Source organism: Dermacentor variabilis, chromosome 1 (assembly GCF_050947875.1).
Source record: "Dermacentor variabilis isolate Ectoservices chromosome 1, ASM5094787v1, whole genome shotgun sequence".
Taxonomy (NCBI): Eukaryota; Metazoa; Arthropoda; class Arachnida; order Ixodida; family Ixodidae; genus Dermacentor; species Dermacentor variabilis.
In genome coordinates, this window is record NC_134568.1 from 153,947,606 (window position 1) to 153,971,691 (window position 24,086).

The window sequence follows — 24,086 nt, forward strand, 5'->3', positions numbered from 1 at the left end:
AAGCTAAAACATGCTGACAACTACAGCAAAAAATATCATTAATTACCAATATGGCAGCACTACCTGTTGGTGGTGACTTATATCACTGAAGTGATACTAAAGCTCAGAGAGATGATGTACAGTGGAGCACTGTGGGCATTGGTTCACACAGCCATGGCTTTCAGCAGTCACAGTTACAAAAATGAAAGAGGATGCTTATGAATGCATAAGGGCAACAGTTGGTTGCTGATTACTTCATTAATACAAGAAGCATTAAAGAAACTTATATTACAGTGAAACCTCAATATAGCAAAGTCACATCCAACATAAAAATATTTTCTTTATATTCGATGATCATTATAAGCATACACACTGATATCGGTTCAAAAAGATTGCAATCCAATCTATGTGAAAGAAATGCAACCATACTGCCTCCAACAGGTCAGCAAAGGATCTCCTACAGATTTTGATCGCCCGTCAACAGCTTGCCATGTTGATGCATGGCACGGGGACCCTAGATTACATACATGCACTTTGCACCATTGCTAGTACGCAACCATGTAATCAGTGTGATCAGACAGGACCAGCAAGCTGGTATGCCGGCTGTGGTCTAATCACAGTTTTCAAGTTGATTTCAAGATTTCAAGTTGTCCTTACTGAATACTGTCACCAACAGATTTTTCAGACTCTGAGGACTAGGGCTGCACTTGGACTCAAACTCCATAACTACTATGGCTGCCAGTTTATCTCATGCATGTAATTTCCCACTTTATGGGTAATGAGGTCTGCTGGTACAGACATAGTAATGGTGGCTTCCCATGATGGCTTGTCACCAGCCACTCTGGCAGCCATTGGCAAATGTGTCACAAGTGTACTTGCATACTTGCCTAGGCTGCTACACCTCACCAGTGCCACTTCATCAGGAGTCGGCAACCAAATTTGCGATTTGGTGCCAAGTCAACGTGGTGTAAATCGTTTCTTCGTGGCTGCCATATTTGCGGCATCACACGCACGGGTCATGTTGGAAAAATTGAGCCACACTATGGGTGATGTTTTAAATTTCAGTTTCTCAGTGGTTCCAAGGACGATGATGCTGCAGAAATGTTTGAATTGTGCAGGTAGGAAGAAATCAAGCAGCTGAAAATTAGGTCGACAACTGTGTGCAAGACTTTATTCCGATAGCAATTATAGGGACACTCCAGGCAAATTTTCGCCGTTGCTGTGACATTCCATACAAAGTCCAAGTGCAATAAGATCCTATTGTGCCCCATGGCACCGTATACTATAGGTGCGAGGAAAAGCATGAAAGGGTGAGCCGAGAAGGATGGTGGCTTGATGCACACCATCTTCCCACTCGACCAGTGTTGTGCGCATGGTGCAGCCATACACATCCTATCTTGGAGGATTTCTGCTGTGGGTACAAAGACTATGTGAGCCACGATGGCTGGTGCCTTGATATGCACTGTGTTCCCACACGCCTAGTGTTGCAGGTTGCACAACCTCAAGTTTTAGAGACGCACTGAAGCTAGAGGCAGCACAATGCATTCACTCACCGCTGCTGCCTGTCTTCATCACGCCAGCATTCTGACAGTGATCAATTGTTCGCAGTCATTAAATGGAATCTGTTCATATTTGCCTGTGCGCACTTTATGTCATGCTTGTTAATTTAGTATGCGAATGTTTACTGCAGTTTATATAGCCGATAAATAACAATCTTACTTCGTATAGCTGCTTAATAATTTGCTATCGCAATCAATGCTTCGCCTTTTGGGAGAAACTGGGACTTGCTTGTTAAAATAATATCGGGCAGGTGCAAACAATTTCCTTCCCTACAACCAATACCATGCCAGATCCTGCATTTTTGGGTTTGCTATTTAGGGTTCTTTATAGCAGAACACTCTATTGAAATAATGATGACCAGCCAAATTTTACATTTACTTCACTATATCTGATAATTCATTATAAATAACTGTATTTAGGCTCAACTGTAAATATTTGTGAAGTGATGCCCTTTTACACCAGCCACTTTTTCCACAGCTTTTTAAAAGGATATTACGGGGCTCATTTAAGAGCCATCACTATAAAAATACGTAGCAGAGCCTATAAATTGAAACTGCAGTTAAATGAGTAGCTGCACCACAAAGCAAAAAGTTAAGGCAGTACCCCACAATGAACATAAAGATAGCAAAAACAAATTTAAGAATAAAAGCTGCACTAAAGTACTTAACTGCATTTATATATGAAAAGGCATGCTATAGATGTAAAACATAACCAAATACACATTGCCTAAAGTCATGTCTCTTTTCATCTCATAATGGGTACACAAGGTATTTGAGAATGCAGTGATTACTTTAGGAATAACAAAAACATTTCAAATATGATTAACTATAGCTGCTCAAAATTTTTTACATTGTCTATTTTACTGCTGTTTTCAAAGCCTGATCAATACAACCATTTTTACCTACAATACCTGACTTAATTCAGCTTAAAAAATGACTATGCTTTGTTCAGATGGTACCTGTTAATGTTGGCCACTCTTTCCACAATAGCAACCTTTGGAGAGTTTTTATTGTGTCCCTGTGTGTTATCTCTCAGCGATGCTCCCCCTCCTCTCATACATGGCAGTGTAGCAGGTTCAAGCACTGGAAATTAGAATCCGGCGCTGAGGTTGATATCACCACAAAGTGCAAAACCAACCACTGTAGGGTCATGCAGGCCATATGGGAGGAATCAAATCCATCACGTATGACTGATGTGCAAGTCCTTGTGCACAGAAAGCCTACATGTTGAGTCTGCAGCCTAAAGCTGCTTGGCAGTGAGTGGCTAGCACAAGTTTCCCAGAATTTCACTCATGATGGTTCTCTACCTGCTGTACAAACTCAACTGTCTGAGTGGTGTCTGACCACGGGCACTACTTTCTCTTTGTCACAGATGACAGCTCACTAATTGAACCCGTGAGCTATTTTTCAGGCCGAAAACAGACAACAAATTCAAGAAAGGGGAAGACTCCAAGGTGTCTAAGGTGAAAAGGTCTGCAAGCATTTTCATCTCCTCTGTCAGAGAGTAAGCTGCTACCCTGGAGTAAATGTGCTAGCAGGTGACAGAAAGGTTTATGAAGATGAAGTCAAGTGCCAAGACAGACAGAATGAGAATATAATATCTACTGTGATCCAGACCTGTGTTCTCAAATACCTCGTACACACTGTATGAACGGCACCTGTTTAGCAGACAATATGCGACACATGTTCACAAAATGTGGAGTTATGTCAGCCAAGTAATTAAAAGTACACGTGATAAACAGCAGAAAAGTTATGAGCAGGGGAGCTACAGAACATACAAAGCAAGAGAAGGAACTACAGATTTCAGCACTAAAAACACCCAACACTAAGATGCATAGCGCCACCAATCCTGGCAACAGCAATTTTATGATGCTGCACAGGTCAGTTTTCACAACTTGTGGAAAGAACAGAAAGAACTTCAAAACTATGACTAATTTCTTGGCATTGTGAGCTGGCAAGTCAGTGCATGCTTACCGCAGTGAGGGCGGCGGTGTGGTTCTCTCCACAACAAATGTGCTTGATTCTTTGGGAGCGGAGAGGCTTGAGCACGGTTGGGTGCACCCGATCCTTCTGGTCGCTCAAACCTAGCTGGCCGCAGCTGCCAATGTAACCCATTGAACATTGCTTTCGAAAGTAGATGAACACAGGCTGGACACATACAAAAGATGCACTGTCATGAGTTGGTCTACTTCTCAGCATTTAATATAACAGGACTAGCTTCTGTACACACGGTAAGAGGTGTGTCTGCATCGACGTCATAGAGTTCAAAGTGGGACTGGAGGTGCAGAAACTGCCATCAGAGATATCAAATGGTAAGGCATTAATACCCCTGTCACAGCAGACATTTTAATGTCATTATACTTCAATGACATTCGGTACAATGATTGCCATTTGACCCGTAGTGGTGCTACACAGGAAAAATTAATGTCATTTGGTTATGATATCAATGGCAATCATTGCAAAAAAGAATTGGTGAGAAAAGTAGAACAAAGTACAGTAAAACTTTGTTAAACCGTACCTGCTTAAGCAGTAGTTTTGTTTAAAGAGTAGTAAAGTCAAATCCCCGACTCAGCGGCTATTTAACATAATGTGTTTTGCATCCGCATAAACCATACCAGCTCATTGCGTACGTATCGGTTAAAACGTAGTATTTCCACTTTTCGGCGCGCAAACATGGCGGTGCGTTGTCTCCATCGGGCGGCCCGGCAGAACAACAAGCCTCAGAGATCGGAACAACGGCCTCCAAGCGCCCTGCGCGTTTGCGCGTGAAGCCACATCAACATCACTTTGGCACTGTACCAGAGAGCGTTGTGGCGTCGTGCAATCAAGGACTCGCATCATGCCGAAGCTCGAATAAAAACGCGCCGGGTGCTCCGCATAGAAGGAAAATTAGATATCGGTAGTGCTATTGAACGTGACATGAAATCGTAGCTGGCACGTGACAGGGATCTGCTGCTGACTACGGTGTGTGACATTTGGAATGCGAAGCAGTTGCTCAGCAGCGCTGCTGCGACCACGAAATGATGTCGGCTACGAGGTTAGACTTTTCGCCATTGTTGCCTCTGTTGTTGCCGAAGTGTCGACTAGCGACAGTGATGAGGACGACACAGAAAGCAACAGCACGGGCGATTCAGGCCTGACAAGGGTAGAAGCTAAACGTTACATCAGCCTCCTGAATGCAATCGTCGTGACGAGAACAGCACCCGTCAATAAAAAAGGCGCCCCGCAACTTCTGCAGCACTACCGCGCGCGTGCATGGAGAATGCCAATGAGGAATCTGCCATACGAGTGTTAGCCGAGAAGAGGGGGCTGGCTGAAAAACTGGCTCGGAGCTTCAGTAAGTTTGAGGCTGCTGTCGTCGCTGCTAGGCCGCCGCAGCATCAAATGAAAATAACAAACACTTTTGTCGTGCGAAGTGAATAAACACTGCATGTTTTTTCCCCTTTCATTGCACTCTCTCTGAGTTCCGTTTTTGACAGGTAAGTGGGTGATCTCATGGTAATTCGGTTAAGCAGTACTACCATTTAGTACATACTTTTTCCGAGCTCCGACCAACTATCGTTTAACGAGGTATCACTGTATGTGTAGAATGTCTGAAAAGTAAATCTATTTATTTTAATATAAACATGGGACATCACTTCACTGAAATAACACGCATATAAAACTTCTAATTCTAGAATGTCTGGCCACTACAAGCTAAAACAAGGCTTAGAGAGTTTATGGCCATAGCCAGTTAACTGAAAACAAGCTATATGACTGGCATGGCAGCGCTGAACGACGACGCTCAGTTGTAGTAGGTGAAGCAGTTAGTTCATGTGTGTTTTGTATTGCAAGCAAAGCATACTAATCAGAGGAAGAGGCTCGATCGTCAAATGGATGCAGATGCCATTCGAGAAGCTGGAAACACGTTCATATAGGCGCCCAATCGTTTACAATATGGATGACTAGTAAAGCAACGACCGCCAGACGCCACTGAGGTGGAGAGTAAAAACACTTTGTGACAGCCTGCTGTACAGCTTTTCTCTAGTTAAAATGACAGAAGCTTTAAACCATGCCATATTAATTACCTCTTTACATGAATGCTTCTGAAGTTGCGAATGTACAGTGTCATATTTTGCCTTGTCTCTGGGATAGAGAGTATACATTCACTTTGAGTGCAAAGCCGAATGAGTTTCTCGAACTCATTCAATTGTGGAAGTCATTCAACTCTAATGACATTAAATATTGCTATGTAGCAACCGAATAATGTCATTCGATGCTAATGCCATTCGATTCAAATTAAGTTAAAATGTCCAGTGTGATATAAGTCACTTTGGCTACGCAAGGAAGTAACACACGTAGTGTCTTGCCACTCTGAATGCACCATACCTGCTCCTCTTTTTCATCATATTATGTTCCAATCTGGCGCAAAGTGCATAAAGGTACGAGAGCAATGCATATGCAAAATACCTGCCCTGAAAGCTATCACACAGAGGAGCGAGACTGCCACTGTGACCCAACCTGCCGTATTTTATAGTTACCAAAGCGGGCTTATCATAGCAGCTGTAATAGAATCTCATTACTACTACAGCATGTCACAATGTTTGAAGTTCATAATACAGATCCACAAAACAATTTTTTTCAAGAAACTGAATGGCAGATAAGCATAACAAATATAAAAAATGAACACCTGTAAAAGTGTAAAAATTTCATTTCTGCAGTGCCCCCCACTACAAATGAACAGTGCCAGCACTAATATGCTGCATACCTATCTGCAGTGACACCCGGAAGCAGCTGCTATTCCCCTGGCAAACTTGAAGTGAAATTTCAAATTTTAATATTTGCATACCTGCCAACCTGAGAACATTAAAATTAGTAAAAAATCATGAACATGATTAGCAAACAGGGGAAGGGGGTAAATAACACGTGTTATGTGTTATGTGCCAAAACCACAATTGATTATGAAGCATGCTGTAGTGGGGGACTCCGAATTAATTTTGACCACCTGGGTTTGACCATGTTGCACCCAATGCATGGTACGCAAACATTTTTGCATTTCACTCCCATCAAAATGCAGCCGCCATGGTTGGGATTTGATTAGGCGACCTCGTGCAAAGCAGCACAACGCCATAGCCACCAAGCCACCACGGCGGACGTTATTTTTTAAAGTTCGCACAGAGCCATACCTTTTGTGGCACACATATACGAACTTCATTGTCAATTATTTAGCTTTAGACACAACACACAGGCACCCGCAAACTTGGATCAGCAGTAAGTCACAAGCAAGACATTGTTTTTGATCACATTGACTTTTTCAGCAATTTTGCCGTTGCCAATTTTGCCTGCTGTAGAAACTTGGCTGAGCAAACTTGCTCTAAATATCACCCTCTGGTGTCCTTTCACCATCAGAAGACTTTCAAGGGTATGGTCAGAGACTAACGAGTGAAACATTTTTGTAAACAGAAGTTTTTGTGAACCTTGATGCAAAATTCTTAAAATCATAGGACAAGCCCAGATTCGTACCCATTACAAAAATTTTAGGAGTTCGCAAGTATGTACTTGTAGAAAATGATTGCACTGAAACTAACCCAAGGTGTCCATAACTTTTATGCAGACTATGTAAAACATTATAAATGCCAAGAAAATGCAGTGCTTGCATACCATGACCAAAGCACCAGGATCTGGAAGAGCATGCATGGTGTCTAGCCATCTCAGCATCAACCACAAGCTCTGCCAAGATTATCATGGAATGTGGGCCACATTTTCCAACAATCGATTTAAGCTTTAATTCTTTTTGCCCTTCACCATTGCTTGGATGGCGCTGTGCCCTTGTTATTGCTTGGATCAGCCACTAGGTGTGCCAGATGGCAAGAAAAAAATTTAAAATGAAATTGACTTTTACAAAATACAGCATCAGGATAGGTTTTATGAGGAAGGTAGTCTGTCAGTCTGAAACGTCCCCATTTATAAAGCTTTTGGCTATATCAAATTATATATGCAAGCTTTAAATTTAAATCCTTTTGAATTACTGCAGTGGTGCAATTTACAGCTGCGCATAATACCTGAGACTGCACAGATATGCAGGACCAGTTCCAATATACAGATGCAACAAGCCCCAGTAAAAACACAAGCCAAAAGAAGCAATGGGCGATTGGTTCCACCAAACAAAAAGCAGTAGAGTTATTTACAACTAGTGATATACTGTTACAGAGTGAGTACATAAATATGTAGCATGTTAGTGAAGAAACTCTGAAATACACAATACACAACTAAATACACTGCCAAAATGGTGTCGGAAGTCACTGACTGAGAAAGTGCTTGAGAACTCATTGATAAATAAATAAATAAATAAATAAATAAATAAATAAATAAATATATATATATATATATATATATATATATATATATATATATATATATATATATATATATATTAGGGTTTTACGTGCCAGAATTACGATTTAATTATGAGGCACAATGTAGTGGCAAGGCTCCGGATTAATTTTGACCACGTGGGATTCTTTCATGTGCACCCAACGCATAATCCACGAGCATTTTTTTAATTTCACCCCCATCAAAATGATACTGCTGAGGCCAGGATTGGATCCCGCGCTCTTGGGGTTAGCAGCGCAACGTCTAAGCCACTACGCTACCATGGCAGGTGAGAACTCACTGATCATAACATGTTAAGTACAATGTTTGGCCTTAGAGCCTGTAACATATATTTGCTAGGTTTCACTGCTGGATTTTTACCACAGCTTTGACAATGATGCATCCAAATTTAATTATCGCCTCAGATATCACCAACCAAACCAACTAAATGAGTTGGTGTGCACAAAGTTTTATACAATGCTCAGAGGAGCAAGTGGTTGCAGCCTAAGCACCTATAATATGGTACCTTGTGAATCCTCAGCATTGTCCTGCACTCTAATTACACCTAGAAATTAGTTAATCAACTGCACCATGTGATCTACATTTTTGTTGGCTCAATTCTGCCCATTATTTGCAAAGTGCTGAATGCACATTCATGAACTTTGCAATCCACCTACAATGACAAGGAAAAAGCAAAACCTGATCGTTATAAACATATATTATTATATCTAAGCTGATTTGATACCCCTGCAGCTTCAGTGATGTAACTACTACTGCTACTGGAGCTGCTACTGCTATTCTTTTCGGGTTAAAACTTTTAAATTACCTTCGGGACGAACTCTGCACATAAATTTAACAAAGAGTCCTTTCTGGTGGTGATACATTCCTTGGAAGCTCTTTAATTATTCCACATTTCAAAATGTTTTGACTGCAAATTCAGCAGCACTACAGATGAACCTCAATTTAAGGAAGTCTAATTTAGTGGTCTGCTACCTAATAAAGTTTTTACAATTACAGTGAGGTGCTACAAGAGAAGGCCTTGCATGATCTCTAATTTAGCAAAGCAGTTGTAACTTTGCATTGCAGTTTTGCTTTAATAAAGCCTTTTCAAAGCGCACATGTACTGTGGTAGCCTTCATGAGAAGGACCGTTAGGATCACAGTACCATTTTCTAGCAGTGGACCAACGTTAATGCGTGCACTGGGAATGTCCCATTTATGCTCATGGATTGTATTCCGAGATATTGACCCCTTTCTAGCTAGGCTAAAAAAAAAAGTAACTAATTCCATTCTATAGCAGTCAGGTGGGAACCATGCATGATGTCTGCTGCAGCTAGGCTGCAATAGTTTCTGGCTTAGTATATTAAACAATAATCACACCTTGCTTTCCACTATGGCACAATTAACTAGTCACATCTTCTACACACAAACCAAGTTCATTTCATGCCTACAACACTTTTGTTTTGTAAATTCGTCAAAGCCGCAAGTGTTGTGTGCTCATCAGAAGGTTGGCGTACACTGCGCACCAGTCTGCAATGCACATTTTTATGTGAATGTGAAAATAACATTAATAAATAATAAAAAATTTCACACAGTGGTTGAGTATCATGGCTTGCTTTCTTAAAAACAATGTACTTCAAGATTAAATGCACTTTGCTGCAACACTAACAATGGATGTCTGCTGCCAGCAGGACTGATTTAATTTAGTTTCTTGAGATTACATGGCTGCACAAACTGTGTCCCAACACTGTAACTACATAATAAGTAGCTGAATTTATATGCACTTAATTACAAGTGCTCACTCATAGGCTGCTACCTTAATAGACTTATATGAAAACATTTCAAATTGTAGAGTAGGCTGTTTATAACTTAATTCACTACAGATGCAAATGTCTGAATAAAACCAAAGGTATCAGTTTCCTAGTGCGAGCCCATGTGTAACAAAACATCAGGACATCCTAAATGAGACATTTAGAAAACACCAGGATTCTCCCTGCAAAGGACAGTGGTGACTTAGACACCCATAAGAACAGTCCGCTGTCCAACCACTTCCCTATTTGCACCACTGATGCTACATGTGAAGGTGATACCCATTTTATATAATGCAAGTCCTCATGCACAAGAAGCATTCATGGTGAATATAAGCACATACTACAGGCAAGGGAGTGATGAGGGAAGTAACAAGAGAAAGTGCACCATACATGGGTACAATGCTTTGTGCTTGGTCACTGTTCTAAGTGCACCCCAGAAGCTCCTTGTCACTCAATCTGCATGTCTTCTTCATTATCTTCACCATGCGCACGCCTATGTCCTTGCGCCCTGATAAGTGCACTCGTTGCCTAGCTCCTTTGCAGGGTTTTTCAACAACTGCAATATACCTGGTATTTCGTTTCACATAGCTGCATTCAAAGCAGTGTGCATATACATTCAATTCTATGGGAGGAGCCCTGCAAGCTTACACTAGAAGGGCTTGCTATTTCTACTGCTACAACAACAAAGAACTCAATTTAATTAACTTTTCTGCCCAATTTTAAGCCCCAAATACGACCTCACTGAACTAGCTTCGACTGTATTTATGCAACATGGCCAATATTGTCTGGCAATGCTAACATTTGCCTAATATTCATGTGAATCCAACAAGCCCAAGAAAGAATGGGAGAAATGAACTTCTTTTCCTTTTTTTTTTTCTTGATAGTAGGAATAATGAGTAAAAGAGAAATACAAGTGGAAGAGAAAAACAACATGGCGCCAGAGGGGGCCAAGCCAGTGGCTCCCTCCACAAGAGGTTTCACAGTGAGCCTCAAGTGACCCCAAGCAGGCAAGGACTGAGCAAAGCTGAAAGCAAAGACCACACACAAAAAGAGACAGAAAAAGATCTTTACTTTTGAAAGTAAATCAGATGTAATGGTGATAGCTAAGGGGAACTCGCACTTCCTCAGAATGCACTTACACACATGCTTCACAATAAATGCGTTTGTGATAAATGCAATTACACAAGCACCTGACAAGAACCTGACCCAAGCACCGGACTTTTATGCTGTTGTCATTTATTATAGGGTGCCGAAATTGCTAATTCACTGAAACTCCCTTTGACAAGTGTTCGAGGTGAAATGCAAAAGAAGTCTGGCTGCACATGCAAAGAAATCTGCCTTTTCAATGTTTCACAGTGCATAGTGTTCCAGTTATTGCAATGCCAAGCTCTAGTCCTCCACAAAGAATGCAAGAAGTGGGCAAAGTGACATCTCATTGAAACTGCTTTCCAATGGCATTCCATTACTTGCAATTACAGGCTCTAACACTCCCCAAAGTACTTGCAAAGTTGATCATCAAAGTGCTTCACTACATGTGGCTCAACTGCATTACTGCCATGGTGCCGTGGTTCGAACACCTAACTCACAGATGAAGGGCCACAAGTTCAAATCCCACCCTGAGCCAAATGCATTACTTTTTCCACAAAATATTTTATGGTGACGGACCAACCAATTGAAGGAAGGTTTTACATGACTTGTTTGTTATCTGTGTAACAGCTATCACCATTGAAGGACTCACCTGTTGCGTCCCCAGACAAAGACTGTACCTGACGGTGTCAGGCCAACACTGTGCGTGGCCCCACAGGCCACTTGGGCAAGAGGCACACCTAGCAGGTGGGTCACTCGACGTGGCATTCGCTCGTTTCCTGTCGAGTCCCTGCCAAGGCCAAGTTGGCCAGAAGTATTTCCACCCCAGCTGAACAGCTCCCCATTGTTAGCCAAGGCAAGGCAGTGCACTGCACCACATGCAATCTGCACAATGTGCAAGGTGGCCAACTTCTTGATCACTTTGGGCCGCAAACGACTCTCCTCCTCAGTTCCACAGCCCAGCTGACCATTGCGGTTGCAGCCCCAAGAAAACACTTGACCAGCATCACTAAGGGCCAGTGAGTGTGCTTCCCCACAGGCTACTGCTCGGATCTCATGTGCTGCAAGGGCAGCCACTTGTTCTGCACAAGACACACATGTAGAGTCATGTCTGAACATAAATTCAAGAAGTGCTCTACGACTGATGGAATTGCTAGAAAAGAAAGATCTAGAAAAAGAGGACAATATGCGTCATGGCATAGATAGAGTAAGGAAATGTCAGTGTACAGACAGCTAAGAAACCCATACGGGTACCTCAAACTTTTTTTTTGTATCAAGCTCCTTTTAATTGTTAAAAATCAAGGGGTTTTAAGTGCTAAAACCACAATCTGATTATGAGGCATGCCGTAGTGGGGGAGTCCGGATTAATTTTGACCACCTGGGGTTCTTTAGTGTGCACCTAAATCTAAGTACTTGAGTGTTTTTACATTTTGCCCCCATCGAAATACAGTCGCCATGGCCGGGATTTGATCCCGCGACCTCGTGATTAGCAACACAACACCAAAGCCACTAAGCAACCATGGCAAGTCCTTTTAATTGTACATGTAACACATAGTAGTAGCCCAAACCTTTCGCTATTTGAACAATCCTTATGCTAATTCAATGATCAGGATCTCAAGATAAACGTCTCAGACCAATAAGTTCTAAAACAGGATAGAAATGAAAGAAATGATTAACTGATTTTAGGGTGTGACATCCTGTGTAAACACGGAGGCTATGAGAGATGCTGCACTGGAGGAGTTTGCATTATTTCTGACCATACAGAGTTCATTAACGTACTAGTATACTCACAGAATGAAACGTGACAGGAAAATTTTGAAGTAGAACATTTAATAAGCGAAATAATAGAGTGCAATGAAGGAAAGAAAAGAAAAACAATAGCTTTTAGTTCCACAATTGCATGCACAGTGCCTGGATATCCAGCAGGGCAGCTATGATAAGCCAGGACAATGGGCCCTTGAAAAAAAAAATTTACTTCAACTATCCAACAGCTAGCGTGATGAGCAGACCTTCGTTTGTACTGGTCGCAGAGCACAGATTTCATAATGTTGGACCGTACACCTAAAAGCCAATCAGTGTATCTCCTAAAGGTAAGTTTATTTCAAAAATAAAGTTTTAAATACCTTGACATCAGAACTCGGACAGCTTTCTTGTGGTTCAATAAAAGCCGGTTTGGCTGTACACTTAGCATTCAATTTTATCATAGGCAGAATAAGCTTCTGTAGTTTTAAAAATATTGTTGTCAGTATTCACTTGCTCTGCACTAAATCTGTTCCTGTTCCATATTCACAATGTTGTTCTGTAATAAATGAAATGTTTGCCATGTGATTTTTTCATGTGTGAAATATTAATCTCTCTGACTATTCTAAAGGAATTAAGCACCAATAGATCCTCTCCTCAGATTCTTTTGCTTCGTTGCACTTCCTTAAAAACTTCAAATTGTCTTCATGCAGAAGGGATGGTATTAAATCTAAATTTTTGAAGAACACTGAAATCTATATTTCCATTGTCATGAACAGTGGTGAAGACAAAAACGGTGATGTTCACGGGCCGGAAGGTGCTCGTTGAGAAGAGATGTGCTAGAAGACGGGCCACGATCTTGGCAGCGGTCACTGGGGAAGCTTGGTCGGTAATACCGATGATTGCGGCAGTAGCGTGAAATCAGAACAGATTGGTCAATCGCCAGCCAGAAAAACAGCCAGAAAAACAGATTGGTCGAATGTCTGGCATCCTCCACTCAGATGGGTTTCTGTAGCAGGGTGTGAACCAGGGAGCGTAAGCGGCAGTAGCAACAATTGGGGCGGTGTAGTGTTCAGTGTGAGGACCAGAAGCACACATGGGCTGAGGTGCGTGACAGGTGGCTTGTGGAATGCCTATATTCGCAACCTCTTGACAGACGACGGCTTGAATGAGGGATATTGTCGCCAAATGGTCATGAGCAGGTGCCTGATAAGTGGCTGGAGCGATGGCTTCGAGCTCCTGGCGAACAATCCTGGTTGGGTTGTTAGGCGTCGATAACGGAGGAGGCGTGATGGGATCTTCGCATGAGGATGTCGCAGCCGTGTTTGGGAGTCTGGTAAAGCAGTGACTAATGCACCTGCTTTTTGCTTGTTCAAACCAGCGGCATTCTGTTATGATGGAGTCAGCCGTGCTGCAGTGCTTACACATGAGTATATTGAAGACATCAGCTATGCCTTTTAACACATGGCCAACCTTGTCCGCCTCTGGCATGTCTTTGTCAATGGTGCGGCACAAGGCTAGCACATCTTGGATATATGCGACGTACGATTCCGTTGATGTCTGAGCTCTGGCCGCAAAGTCGTGCCGGACTGTCATTTGCCATACAACCAATTGGCCAAACAATTCACACATCTTCTCCTTGCATACATACCAACTTGTCAGTTCTTCGTGCGTGTTACACCCCACGCGAGCTGTGCCCCATAGGTAGAAAATGATGTTGGTGAGCATTAGCGTCTCATCCCACCTGTGGTGCTCGCTGACGTGCTCATACAATAGGAGCCTATCGTCGATATCATTGTTGTCCAAACCGCAAAATGTGCCGGGGTCAAGGGGATGCGAAAGGACCATGGTCACCAGAGCTGTGGGCGCGGGCTGCAATGACGGCGTACTGTTTTCAGCCATGGAGGCGGGAGAAACATGGCGTCTGCTTTGAAGATCCAGGGCTGGGAGGAATAGAGCCCACAACCTCCACCAAAAAGGTGTTATGGGAAGTATTTACTCAAGAGTAAATGGCTAGCACTTGGCTAGTCACGACTGCACAGGGCAAACAGGTTTTAGCAGGTCTTTCAGTCCGCCAGGAGAGACTCTGACCCAGCTCCACTACGTCTTTGTCCTCGCCACTGTTCATGACAGTATTAACAGAACTTTGTTCACAGACCATTGCTTCTAGCCAGCTACACAGCGACTGGAAGGTGGGAAAGGTGGTACTGTTGTTCAAATCTGGTGGTGCTCATTCCTCTCTTAACTACAAACCTATATCACCAACTAGCGTCCATACTCCTCAAGTTTAGCCAAGTTCCTCGGGTCCAATGCATTTTTTTATGGCTAAACAGCATGGGTTTTGTCAATCAGATTCACGTGAAATGCAACTGATTTGTTTTATTAATGAACTTTTCGCTGCTCTTGACAACGGGTGTTTCATCGATTGCATATTCCTCGATTTTCAGAAAGCATCTGGTCTTCAGCCTCCCCCAGTACTATGTTTTAAATAAAGCAAATCAAACATTGATCGCAATATTATTGCATGGATTGAAAAGTTTCTTTTTAACAGAATGCAATTGGTTACAGCTAACAATTTAGATTCCCTTTATGTTCAGTTACTTCCGAGTGTACTGCAGGATTCTGTCCGCGGCCCTATTCTATTTTTAATTTATATTAGTTCATCTATTAGGCTATATGCTGATGACTGCATAATTTATTGCATAATATCTTATGATGCTGATCATACAGCGCTTCAGTCTGACCTTAACACTATCACAAACTGGCGCAACGCATGACAAATACATTTCGATGCTAAAAAAGGTAAAGTAATGAGAATTTTTAGAAAGTGAACCACTTGTAACCCTGCTCTTTTTAATATTGATGGTTCTGTGTTAGACGAAGTAGGCTCTTATAAGTACTGAGTTCATATTGCTGCTAACCTTCTTGGCAAAACCATGTTAACATAGTTAACCATGTTAACTATGTTGGCCTCAGGCCTCGTCAAGCTGCTCAATGAGCAGCTTTTTGTCTGGGGTCCATTTTTCCTTTCCTTGAGGAAAAAAAAATAAAACTGATTAATAATGCTAATCACACGTTAGGTTATTTACGCCGCAACTTTTCAAGGGCATTGTCATCTCTCAAATTAAAATTATATAGAACACTTGTAAGGTGTAAGCTTGAATATGCCCATGCTTTGTGGGATCGTAGTTAAGAATTTCTTATTAATTAACTAGAATCGGTGCAAAATCATAGTGCGCGTTTAATTTTGTCAAATTATTCCCGCTTTTCCGGTTTATTATCGCTGAAACTCATTTTGCAGCTTCCCGACCTCTCTTTGCATACGAAAATGTCCTTTTTATCAATGTTTCAGAAGACTTTTCATAATGCACGCCCGAAAAATGAATTTCTCAGTGAGCCAATGTATCTGTCATGTGGTACTAACCACCGCCATAAAGTTGACGTCTCTTTCTGTCGCATAATTTATGTTCTGATTCACTCATCACGAAGACAGCCAAGAAATGGAATTACCTGCCAACGTCTATCTTCACCATTCTCAATGTCTCTGCATTTAAATCTGCCACTGAAGATTACTGATGTACTAACTGCTTATGACATGTACTTTTTGTTTTCACCACTCCCTTCTGTAACACGTTTGGGCATTGAAATAAATAAATAAAAAAGCGAAGAAAAGGTTTCTGATCAGAGTGGAGAAGGGGGGGGGTTTATGCGTGTGGCCTTGTTTTGCTGTCAAATTCAATGATATGTCACTCTACAGCTACGACTACATAATGTGATCTATAATATCAGCATAACATTTCATACTAATGGCCAATGAAAACCAGGATTTTCATTCTTTAAATACAATTCAACTCTTCCCATAGTCTCTACATAGCTGAAAGCTGAGCTGTATGTAACATGGAGAGTTTGGAGTTAGTAACATGGCGAAGCTCTTACAATTCCTGTCAACTAATGTGCTCAAGGTTCCTTAGTTATAGTATGCAGCAACTGCCACAGCTTTTTTGCCAAGGGGGCCAACATTTATACAGGGTGTTTCTACAAAAACAAGCTGCACCTCTCATGGTGACGTAAGCAGAATGTCACCTCCAGAAGTGGCACTGCACTCGCTGCAGCCTCCCAGTTTTGGTTTCGCACTGTCTGATTGCCGAAATTCGGCGTGCCACAGTTCCGCGAGTAATCACATTTTTCCATATCCAAAAGTTGATATGGCTTGTACAGAGAGGTCCCTTTAAATTCTCCATAAGATAAGCCCACTGAAACAAAAAGTTTTAAAGTTGATTATCGGACTTTTGTTAATTGGTGAATAATTACGCCATATCACCTATCACCCCGTGGTAGTGGTACCACCAGTGACAGTATGTCTCCAAAGGAATCGCCCTTTTATTTCAAAATTGGTATTTTTATATATTGCTTGAAGTCTTCATAGAAACACCTGGTATATGCTGAAAATGAACTAAAGTGAAAGGGTCACATACAATATAGCCTAGATTTTTTATCTACAAGTGATACTAAAACATAAATGAAATAAAGTTATGAAACGCCCAAGTACCAATAATTATGCGAAACTCCTGCTACTTTTGCTTCCTTTAAAAAAAAATCCCTCTGGTTTCCTTACCCAGCTTGCGCATAGAGCGATCCTGTCCTAGTTGGCCGAAGTCATTGGCACCACAGCTGTAGACAGATCCACTTGCAAGCAAAACAAGGGTGTGCTTGTGGCCACAAGCAACTTCTCGCACTGCCCGTGTGCCAAAACGCCTCACTCGCTCCGGCTGGCTCACTGGCGTCTCAGTATCCACCCCATCTGCAGGCCCAACAATCATTCAGAAGGCCATGACAAAATCATTTTGTAAGATTTAAACAGCAATATTTGCAAAACATTTTCTTAAAAACTAACAGTACATGGTTGTCTAGTTTTGGTTACTTGATGAGTAACTACAAAGTTAGAACCCTACATTATTCACTTTCTTCTCTCCACAGTGCAATTTGTTCCATACAGTAAACCTCTGTTTAGTAAACTCTGCATACACACACAAAAAAAAAAACTTGTACAAGCCACTGCAGGCACCAAAACGCATGAGGTATTTTCATTTGCAAATGGGCTGCCATCTAACCATGGTCATCGGTTTTTCTTCACCTTTTCCTTGTGTGAGGCCCAGCTCTCCATTGGGCCCTAGACCCCAAGAATACAGCATCATCGGAGCTCCTGAGCCTGGTGTTAGCCCCAGTGATGGACTGGTTCTCCCACTGCCTCCACCAGTCCCTGCTTCTGAACGGGATCGCTTCATACTTGGCACTGCACACACATAAAAGAGAACATTAATCAATAATAATGTAGCCAACAGCAACAAAGAAAACTGGAGCAAACTTGTAGACAGGCAAGATGAGAGCTGCAATGAAGTAAAACTGTTCTTTACACTTGCTAATAGAAGACAGGTAAAAAGAAAGAACATCAACAAACTTCCTCAAGTTTCGAAGCAAGAGCTACAAGTAATATCAGCTCAAAAACAAAAATAAAGTGAATGACATTTTTGTTGCTCCCTCAATGCAGTATTTTCCCCTACAGCATGACTTTTGCAAATATAACCTTGACGAGTGCACATAAAATGAGCATGTTCAATGCACATGCTGCTTCTCATAAAGATTACAACATGCAAGAAAAAAAAAGTCCAGTCCTAAACTACCAGTCAAAGCATGCCAACAGAAAACTCCACTGCAGTGAACACAAGACATTAAAATATCAAATGCAATTTTAACAAAATGTACATGACTATCAATACACAAGAAAAATGTTCCAGAAAAGCACTTCAGAGTTGCTGGTGATGCCTTCAGCCTTGACCACCAATGTCTTGATCAGAAGATACAGACTGGTCATCCCGTCTGCAGAAGCAGCAACGGCGTTTGTCGCCACATTGTCCCCAGGACGTACCAGTATGCCCTGGTGTCCAGATGACTTCGATCTATTTCTACTCTTGCCCCACCGGGCAAACCCATACAACCTCCCAAGTGACACGGCGTTCTCAATGGTCACCATGCATTATGTGTATGCCCTTATGCACCCCAAGTCAACCCCACCTCAAGCAGCTTACCCCACCGGTCCCTCTTTTCGAAAAGTCTCCCCTTTTGCACTCCAAAGAGCTCTTCATCAATAATTTACACAAATTTAGTTTATATGTCGTACTCTGTAATGAAATGGCGATGATCCAACATTACGACAGTTATGGTGACATGCGGAGAGCTCCGCTGCCACAGTGGCAAAGTACAGATTTTGAAACCGGGAGAATGGCCGTACAAGGATTACAAAGCATAAACTACCACAAAGCATTGCCTACAACATGCAGCTTTTACTTACAAAATATAGAAGCCAGAGTGGCCTGCTCAGGGCAATTTAGTGGGACTGATCAATTGCTCTCCTGACCAGGTACAGCCTCAGCACAACTCATCACTTGTCAGCTGACCAAGACAAGATCATAGGATTCAGTGAACTAAGCGTACACCGGCAATGCCCTTAGTAGGCCCACAGACGACATGTACCTCCTCCTTTAATAAAGGACTCTCAATGAAGTGATCAGAATGAGCAGTGGGACTGCCAAGACATACCAGGGCAAAATCATAAGTAAGAATAACCATAATGGAAAAGGAAAGGTCAGCTACCACAAAAGCTCAATAGGTGGAACAGCACATATCATTATAGAGGACATAGTTTGCTCCCCAACATAAAAAAATGGGTTAGTTCATAGTCTATGTCAATGAAATCTACAGTGCACAAGCAGACAAATACTTACACCCTTCTTTGTACTCCTTCACTAATGTGCTGCAATCTGTTTGCTTCCCACTACATCACCTTTACCATTTTCACCTTACCTCAATGTATTCAATTTTTAAACATGAAAGGACCTGGAATTAAAAAATATGAATGCGCAAAAAGAAAAAGTTAAACTCTAGTGCTAGACTCAAGTATTTGGATATTCACTTCCCTAATGATGGCCGACACAATGTGCTAGCCTCATTTCCCACTTCATAAACATTAAATATGCAGTCATTCCCACCGAGGCTGCACCGATGAGGCCAGCCTATTAGTGAATGACTAGATTATTAAAGCACTGATTTTAGTACTATCACAATCTCGAACAGTGACAGAGCTCCAAATAAAATGCTTATAACAGCATTTTCTAGTTGGAAATTAATTTCTTGCACTATTTCCCTTTTAAAGGATACCTCACTGATTTTAGGTATCCTCACCAATTTTAGGTATTGCAAACAGACAAGTGCAATGCATAGATCACTAGCTGTTGATAGCGTCGGCCAAGTATCAAACCACAGTGCAACGCAAGAACAGCTGAAATTTTGAATGGAAGCCTGTGCACCCTTCCCATCGAGGGAGCTCCACTTCCCACTAGAGAATCGAGGTCACCCGCATAAACGGTTCTGCACAACACTAATTATGGAACATGACATCAACAAATCATTCAATGCAGAATGTGCAAAACCACCACTGGAAGTGCACCACGCAGCAAAAAAGAAGAGAAAAAAGGAAGCGAGACTCGCAGTGCAGTCTCTCATGTCCGATGCGGCAGAAGGCAGGGAAGAAGGCATAGAAGCTCATCTCGTGGCACCATGGCAATGCATCATTATATTTCTTCCACCTCCTCTAGTGTTGAACCAATTTGAAAAATGACTGTGGTAAAACTCAACCTAGACTGCGTTTTACATATCAGAGTGTATAACCAACCTTTTGGATGGGGTTCAGTGAAGGGTGCTTTAATGTCCAAGTCATTCATTTCGACAGGTCAACTGTCGACCTGCTGGCAGTCGAAGGGCTAGTGAGTATTAAGAACCTAATTATTCTAGATACTTGGAGCGCCAAGGCTGTGCAAGCAGCCCAGTTACAAGTCCTTCAGACAATAGAAAACTTAATCCTTAATGCCTGTTTACAAAATCTTTTTCCATGGCAAAATATATAATAACATTAAATTCTGGCATTTTACATGCTATAACCATATGATATGATTATGAGGCACGCCGTAGTGACGGCCTCCAAATTATTTTGGCCACCTGGGTTTCCCTAATGTGCACCCAATGCATGGTACACAAGCTTTCTTGCATTTCAGCCCCATTGAAATGTGGCCACCTTGGCAAGTAATCGAAGCTGCAACCTCTTACTTATCAGCGCTACTCCATAGCCACTAAGCCTTCATGGCGGGTCAAATACTAAAATAGGAAGGGAGTGAAATGAGTTGCTAAATATAGTGTCATGTTACGCTGGAAGCAAAGATGTACCAATAGATGGTCTATTGAGAAGTTAGCTGTTTCTCTTATTTCAAGCTAGAGAATAAGCTTTCGACAGCTGCCTCCCCCATTCCTTTTCTTTTTTCTGAACTGTTATTCTGCCCTTATAATTCAGGTAATTAATTAAGGAAAAATCATAGACATCCACCCATTCTTAGCAATTGCTACAAAGGAAACCCGTACGGGTTCCACAAAAGAAAAGTCTCGTAGTTGAAGAAAAATTTGTCCTGGTCCGGGACAAATCATAAAGCTAACCGCTTTATTAATTGTGAAAATTTATGCAATAGTATCATGTATCAATTTGGTTCAGCACTTTGATATACAGTTGATGCCAGTTGTACCAAACAGGTTCAAACTTGTTTATAAGAAACTATATTCATTCTTTATATATGAATATCTTATCTCCAGTGGAGAAAAGAAGCCAAGAAAGAATCCATTTGTTGATGATGTGTGGTGTGTTATGGCGCAAGGGCCAGGTTTGGCCAAAGAGCACCATGACAAGTAGTAATGCTAACGATCTATTGTGGATGGCGTGCACAATGAATTCCTCATGGTAGATGTGACATGGCTGTAAAAGGGCCTAAAACCTGTCGCTGTAAGTGGCAAAGAATATATAGGTGCTAAAATAATGGCGCTGACTAGGTAGTGATGTGAGCTATGGCAATGGGCTTTCGTTAAAACATGATGCAATAAAACATAACAGTGACACCAGAGTTTCAAGATAGGCCTTGAATGCAGGGCTATTAGTCATGTGCTAAAAGTTGCCTGGCCAAACAATTTTCAGGGTGTCAGTTTTGGCTACGAAATCTAAGACTATTTGCAGATTAAAAAGCGGTTCATCGCTAAGAAAAAATACGGAGTGAAAAGGTATATTTTCGCGATATGCAGAAGAGAAATACTTTTTCCTCTCTGTTTATATTGGAGGGCACTGAATAAGAATATGGAACACTGTCAGACTATTACTGCACTTACAAGTTGGAGGATCTCCCTCAGTCAAGAGATAAGAGTGAGTACCGTATATGTGGCCTATCCTTAATCAGCAAAGAAGTACTTCCTTGTACCGTGCTGTTTTCCCACTTATCCAATTCCCTAGTTTTGGTTTTATTATGTGAAGCTTATTCATTGCTTGTGTATCCCACTCGCCTTGCCTATGATTCCTCAATTTACAGCGTAGAAAAGGCTTTAGGTCTGTGGCAGGGATGGGGATATTTCCATCTGTGTCGCTACAAGTTACTGATGTAGCGCTTTCATCAGCAGCTTCATTGCCTCTTATATCTTATACCTTTGTGACCAGGTACCCAGCATATGACAATCGCTTGATTGCATATATGTAGGAAGCACAACAGACTGTACAGCTCACTAAGAATTGAGTTCTTGTATTTTCTTGGACTAAGTAGGGCTTTGGCTACACTTAATGAATCTAAACACAATAGCTCTAGCAAGGTTTGTGAGCCTTATGTTTTGAATAGCCAAGAGTATAGCGTAAGCTTCCACTGTAAAGATACTTGTGTGTGGATTTAGTGCCCCGGATACTGAAAATGAAGGTCCCAGAGCTGCGTAGGAAACTCCATTAGGGGACTTGGAAGCGTCTGTATAGTATTCTGTACAGGAGTACTTGTCCTGAAGTTCACGAAAATGGAATTGTATATGTGCTTCTGGTGCCTGCATAGATATTTCAATGAAAGAGATGTCGCATTCAATGGTCAGCCATTGCCATGGTGGGGGCAGGCGAGTGGGTGCCATTAGGACATTCTCTGGGACTAAGACACCTGTTTCTTCTGCCAGTGCTATCACACGAATGTTAAACGGAGCCCTGATAGCTGGGCGGTTACGAAATAGCCTGGTAGTAGACACATCACGTATAGATGAGTGACATGTCTTACACTGTAAACTAAAACTGGCCAAAGTAATTACAATACACAAAGGAGGTAGAACTGATGATATTACAAATTACTGGCCAATCTCAGTGCTACTAGCGTTTTCAAAGATTTACGAATTGTCAATTAATAACCGGCTGTCAAAATATCTAACCAAGTATCATAATATCACCCTCACAGTATGGTTTTCAGAAAAATAAGACAACTCAGGACGCTCTTCTTGCCGTCAAGCAGCAAATAATCAAATTTTGAAGATCAGCTCTTCACCTTAGGAATATTTCTCGATCTGCGCAAAGCTTTTGATTCCCATTAACCACGAAATCTTAGCTATAAAATAAGATTGCTATGGAATTTGAGGTATCACATTGGACCGTATCAAGAGCTACTTATCGTTTCGGCGTCAGTTTGTTAAAATAGACTGTACTTCTTCAAAACAGCTTGACATTAAACTAGGTGCCCCGCAAGGCTCGATATTAGGCCCGTTACTTTTCCTCTTATATGTGAATGACATTACGAAACTACAAAGAACACCCACAATAACCATGTTTGCAGACGACACTAGTTTATTCTTTACAGGTAGAATACTGCATGACATTGAACAATCGGCCAAACTGTATTTATATGATTTATTCACATGGTTGCAACAAAACAAACTTCAGTTGAATGCAGTAAAAACAAAGTACATGATATTTAAGCCAATCAATAAGCATAAAAATATTATTAACTTACAGAGTACAGAGGACATAACTTAGAACAAGTAAGTGTGCAAAAGTTCCTTGGGGTATGGTTTAGTGAAGAGTTGTCTTGGACCCCTCATGTCAATCATCTGCTCTCCGAGCTCGCGAAGTCTGTTGGATGTATTAGAAAAATAGCTCCTCTTCTACCTTTTTGGCTAAAGCAATAACTATATTACTCCCACCCGCAGGATGATGTGATTTTCCTGCAAAGAAAGAAAGGAAGGAAGGAAGGAAAGAAGGAAGGACGGACAGACAGACAGACAGACTGACATGGATGCTGCATGTCTGATTAAACCTTGAGAGCATAGGAAGAGCTTAAATATGTCCTTTGGAGATGTAATGGCCATTCATTACACTCCACATAAAGGCTTTCCATGGGACTTGTCCTAAAAGTGCCTGTAGGTGCAGCAGAGCTATATACTATAGCTCCATAGTCGAGGCGAGACCATATAAGCTTTTGTAGAGGCTCAAAAGGCATCTTCTATCACTTCCCCAAGAAGTGCGGGAGAAGAGCTTCAGTAAATTCATTGTCTTCAGACATTTCGCTCTAAGATACCTAAGGTGAGGAACAAATGTTAGTTTTGAGTCTAAGATGATTCCTAAAAATTTATGTTCGTGGCTGACAGATAGCCGCTGTCCATTAACATACATAGCAGGGTCA

General features: G+C 41.6%; 1 protein-coding gene across 9 annotated transcripts in view; it reads right to left on the reverse strand.

Annotated features, from left to right (window-relative positions):
• Herc4 (HECT and RLD domain containing E3 ubiquitin ligase 4) overlaps positions 1–24,086 on the reverse strand; it is a 283,732-nt gene that overhangs the window by 249,776 nt on the left and 9,870 nt on the right. For all 9 annotated transcript variants that reach the window (XM_075697778.1, XM_075697806.1, XM_075697804.1 and 6 more), the window contains 4 exons: positions 17,660–17,818; positions 17,141–17,326; positions 11,438–11,867; positions 3,513–3,636 (listed from right to left, as the gene is read on the reverse strand). In XM_075697778.1, the coding sequence (XP_075553893.1) occupies positions 3,513–3,636; positions 11,438–11,867; positions 17,141–17,326; positions 17,660–17,810 (891 nt within the window). In that variant the 5' untranslated portion in view covers positions 17,811–17,818. The remainder of the gene's footprint in view (positions 1–3,512; positions 3,637–11,437; positions 11,868–17,140; positions 17,327–17,659; positions 17,819–24,086) is intronic.